The 4,951-nt window shown below is 39.8% G+C and overlaps 1 protein-coding gene across 1 annotated transcript; it reads left to right on the top strand.

The window, feature by feature from the left end:
- Nucleotides 1-253: 253 nt before the first annotated feature.
- dpt (dermatopontin) lies at nt 254-4,693 on the top strand. The gene is made up of 4 exons (XM_033965139.2): nt 254-635; nt 4,139-4,264; nt 4,340-4,447; nt 4,525-4,693. The coding sequence occupies exons 1-4, from the start codon at nt 358-360 to the stop codon at nt 4,589-4,591; spliced, it is 579 nt and encodes a 192-aa protein (XP_033821030.1). The 5' UTR covers nt 254-357; the 3' UTR covers nt 4,592-4,693.
- The last annotated feature ends 258 nt before the right edge of the window (nt 4,694-4,951 follow it).

The raw sequence follows: 4,951 nt of genomic DNA, 5'->3' as shown, positions 1-4,951 counted from the left end.
GAGCCACAACAAAAGCCAAGCACATGCTTTGACCAGCCTAAACCCAGAACTTCCTTTTGGTTTTAATTAACAATATTTACAAAGTATTCCATGTTACGAATGACAACCCAAACATCTGACAACAGGATCATTTCTATTGCAAAACCAATACAAAGACAAATCTGCAGCAGAGACCTTGGGTTAACGCCCTGTCCAGCCTCTACCTCCCCACATCCAACTTAACTTGTGGATGTGTCCCCTGAGCTGCTGCAAATTACAGAGATGGGTGTTGGACATAAAACATCTGGCCCACAAGAGGATTATTTAAAGTCAGGCAGCTGTGACCCGCTGCTCACAGTCCATTGCATCTCTTGAACCATGTCTATCCCGCTCCTTGTCCTATCTGCACTGATGCTGGGGTCAGTCGCACCCCAGCACAACACCGACCACTACGACATGGGATGGGTCAACGCATATCGCCAAGGTTTCAACTTCCAGTGCCCCCATGGAGAGGTGCTGGTGGCTATACGGAGTTATTTCAGTGAAAAAGAGGGTTCAGATCGTCTGTGGAGCTTCGAATGTCAGGCCACACCAGAGGGTCTGGGACAACCCACGGACTGCTGGTGGGACGACATCAACCGTGCCGGGCTGGAGTGGTGAGTGCTGCTTTTTCAATCAGGTTCTAGACATGCGAGGCAACCCCCTGAGGTAGACGGGACAGCTGAGGGGAGCAGAGGATTCACATCAGAACAAATTATTTTTAGGCAACAACTGTGACGTGAATGGTATTTGTTTGTTTTTCACAATGTCCTGTCCCCTAACTATTATAACACATGTTTTCTTGTGTACAGTAAAACCTTACAAATCCTACTACAAAATTGTTTTGTAACCCACCACTACAATTGTCAGCTTGTAGTTTTTTGAAACAAAAAAAGAATTATATTTTGTAATTTAAAGGTAAACTATGTAATTTTTCTGGTTGGGGTTCCCCTGTGTGCCTGTTTGCCTGTAATCTTTTAAAGTACTGTATGGCATTAAATGTATCTATCTTGCATTGCATTCAATTACAGATGTTTTATGTCTCAAAAACACCTTGGCTAACATGATTACGGTGAGTGCGGTCACCTTTCCAAAGATCTAATTTGTAACTTGGCATTGTGGGGTCACCTTCCTGTCTCCATTAATATAGATAAGTTTAATACCATACTGTGGAACATTTCAGGCAAAGCACTCTCCATGGAGACAAGCAGTTGACAGACCTAGAAAAGCTACATAGTGTACCTTTAATGGCAGGGGGGTTGGGGGTTGCACTATTTTGAATATTATAGTGCAACCCCCATAAGAATTATATATACATACTAGAAGTGCAATAAACCAAATGACTTTTTCAACTGTAATGATTTCCATGAATAATGAATACCATTAATGTGACCCTACAAACAGTGTATTCAGCACATGCATGAGATGAGCTGGTGAGTCATGGATAGGTCTGTGTCCCATGTGATCTGTGCTTCAGATCCGTAAATAAGAATGAGTATATAAATAAACAGCTCAAGTCCAGAGCCTGTCCCGTGGCATTTGGTGCAAATATGTTCACCACATGTAAAGAGCCACTGATGGTTCCAATCTCCTGCACCAGTCCCATTCTGACTTTTATAGTGCCAGTAAACAACACAGTGCTTCATTAATATTGAATGGACAAAGTTTCCAGTAAGCAATGTGTGGCTTATACCAGAAGTACATGTGCAAGACTTTAGCAAATTGCCAGAGCCAGAAACTGATCTTAAAACACCGATTTACTGTGACTTGTAATTGGATTGGCTCAAATTTGTTGGATAAAGGATTTGCACCTGGTTCCAGACTGTGCTGGAATCAAACAGAAAGTAGGAGGGCTGGCCTCCAGGGCTAGACCAAACCGTCAAATCATTCATAGCACATGGAAACGTTAATATGTTACAGTTTTGATTTAGTGCTTATTTGCTTTGAAAACATGAAATTGTATCTTATCTTATTTTTCTGTATGTACAGCATAAATCCTAACACATTATTTTCATTCTCAGTAATGACAAGTGGTCTTATTGTCACTTCTTCATGCTAACTCCAGGCGTGCTACTTTTTCAATACCACAAGAGTGTAACAGCATGTACTATGGTAGCCCCCTCCTCCTCTCTGAACAGGAGATCCCTTTAGGTCCTGCGCGCTCTTTGTCCAACAACACTAATGTTAAGGTCGTTATTAGCAGAAGACATAAGCCCACGCAGGTGCTATTGTCATCAACAGCTGAACATCTAGTGTGAAGGTGACATCTGCAAACTTAACTAGGCCACAGTTAAATAAAGGTCTTTAAGAGCCACAACTGGATTACAAATTCACTTTCAATTTGGCTTGTATTTCCTTACCCAGAAATATCCATCTTTGACCATTCATGGAACACAGTTGATCTTCTTGATTATTCACAGTGAACAGGGGAATAGTTTTTCAACACGGCCTTAAACAACCTTGAATAATCAACCACATCATCTCAAATTACTGATTAGGGTTGACCCTGTCCAAAAACTACCCAACTTTCAGTTTGGTTTTAATAAAGTCTTCCAAAGAATTGTGCTGAATTATTCAATTTGTTTAATATTTGTTTATTTTCTCTTAAATTTCCTCACTTAAATTTTCAAATTATTTTACAATTATGCTCATTCAAAGGAACAAGGCCTGCCATTTTCTGTGTGCAGGACCTGTTTCAGCTAGTTTATTGATATCTCTATCTATCTATCTATCTATCTATCTATCTATCTATCTATCTATCTATCTATCTATCTATCTATCTATCTATCTATCTATCTATCTATCTATCTATCTATCTATCTATCTATCTATCTATCTATCTATCTATCTATCTATCTATCTATCTATCTATCTATCTATCTATCTATCTATCTATCTATCTATCTATCTATCTATCTATCTATCTATCTATCTATCTATCTATCTCTATCTATCTATCTAAGTCTGGTCCAACTGAAACAACAGATACTAATATTTGGGAACTATATATATATATATAAAAGATGACTTCTAAATGATTTAACATTCAACTATTGCAAAATAAATTTCAAGCACCATTAAGTCAAAGTTGACATATCACACCTCATATATTTCTTAACACACCATTTGCTCACAATAGAGATTTGGTAAAGTATGTCTCCACCCTGTGCCTGTGCAATCATTTTATTTAGCTGCGTTCCCCATGGTCAGACGCATAAACAATTTAGGCTAACCACCTCTGTCAGCTCCATAGAAAGGTTGATCTAATTAAAGGTCTCTGTCACCGATAAGAAAAGCGTATTGAAGGAGATTGTAGCTCTCAGGCCATTGTAAACTCCAGCATCTATCATAAAGAACCACAAATGTCTGAGTGACTCATATTTGATCCACAATATTGTTATTATTGTATGAAGTAGAGGTTATAAAACAGTGGGACTGGTATAATGCCAGAATACTGTTGCTCCAGTGGCATGAATGAGTGCTGTTCTGATTTGATTTGAAGCAAAACTATTAGTTTAATTTAAAAAGTTATATGTCACTCTGTCCAAGAACTGCTTAGTTCCGCTTTATTGACCATTCTTCAGAAGCTCTGTGTAACCTGTCGAGAACTGCAGAGCACAGGGCACCCACTGAAAAGGGAGAACATGCAAACTCTACATAGAAAGGCCCCACTCAAACTGAGAATCCTTGTATGCTTTTCCACGTGCCTCACAGCTGTGCCAGCCGCCCATCAGCCGTAATATATCATTTCTGAATCAGACCACTCAGGAGAGTGATCATCATTTTGTTATTTTTGAGATTTATTTGATATTACTTTTTGCTGTCCCTCATATCAGCACCTGTAACCTTCACTCTGCTCTTTGTCTGAGGGACTCAGTGGACCTGCAGAGATCTGTTGGATCTGTGTTGTGGGGACAGATAGTCGTATGGGCCATAAACACATAATCTGTCACCATAACACTTTTTCACTGGAAAAACACATGTTTAAAGCTATATATACTGATAGATGTACCTTCAAAGATCCCCATGGTGCTAGAATGGAGAAATCGTGTTGTCTGTAACAACTGGCCTAGTGCAGTATTTTGATTGATGTGACTGAGTCTTCGTTTGTCTCTTACAGGACATCCACCTGCTCTCGTAATGGTCTTGTTGCTGGAGTCCAAAGCAAATACTTTGAGTCTGTCCTGGACCGAGAGTGGCAGTTCTACTGCTGCTACTACACACGCCGCTGCCCCTACTCCTGCATGTATGCACTGCACATACAGTCATATTATTATGATAAAAAGATACTATACACAGTACACTGATATTCTGTCAACAGGAAAACCACAGATGTCCCAGAGTACTACAGGGAGGAGGGTGAGATGGTTGTGCCCAGTTATGGATACTTCATCAGAGGAGCTCAGACGACCTTCAGTGGCGTGCTCAGGTGTGTGTCTTATTCTTCATGAATAACATCTGACAGCTCAGTGAAATGTCACGGACTCTGCTCTTGTTGTGTTTCAGGGACCGACAGTGGAAGTACATCATTTGCAGGATGACAGACTTTGACTGTGACTATGAGAATTTATAAGCTGCACTTTATGTATTATAATACCCATTATATTCTACTTTGTACTTTTCACCTGTCAAAATATTCACTCAGCATTTTTAAACCTGTATCACAGTAGTTTCACAATGAGAGAAAACTCAAGGTAGTTGTCCTTATCATACACACATGTTATTTTTGCATTTACTTTGGTAGAGCTTCATTCCTTGGTCTTGTTGAGTATAGTTTTCCAAAGCAAACACTAATGGAACCTTTTATGCAGTCTGGATTCATGCTAAACATCACCTCAGTCCAGCAGGAACTCTATGGAGCTCTGAGATGTGGCCCAGAGCAGTATCCACACTTTGATATCATCCTCTCTTTGCATTCAAATCATGTAGCTTC

The sequence above is a fragment of the Periophthalmus magnuspinnatus genome, chromosome 4 (genome assembly GCF_009829125.3).
Source record: "Periophthalmus magnuspinnatus isolate fPerMag1 chromosome 4, fPerMag1.2.pri, whole genome shotgun sequence".
In the NCBI taxonomy this organism is placed as follows: Eukaryota; Metazoa; Chordata; class Actinopteri; order Gobiiformes; family Gobiidae; genus Periophthalmus; species Periophthalmus magnuspinnatus.
The sequence above is the reverse complement of the archived record's forward strand: the minus strand, read 5'-3'. Positions and strand labels throughout refer to the sequence as shown.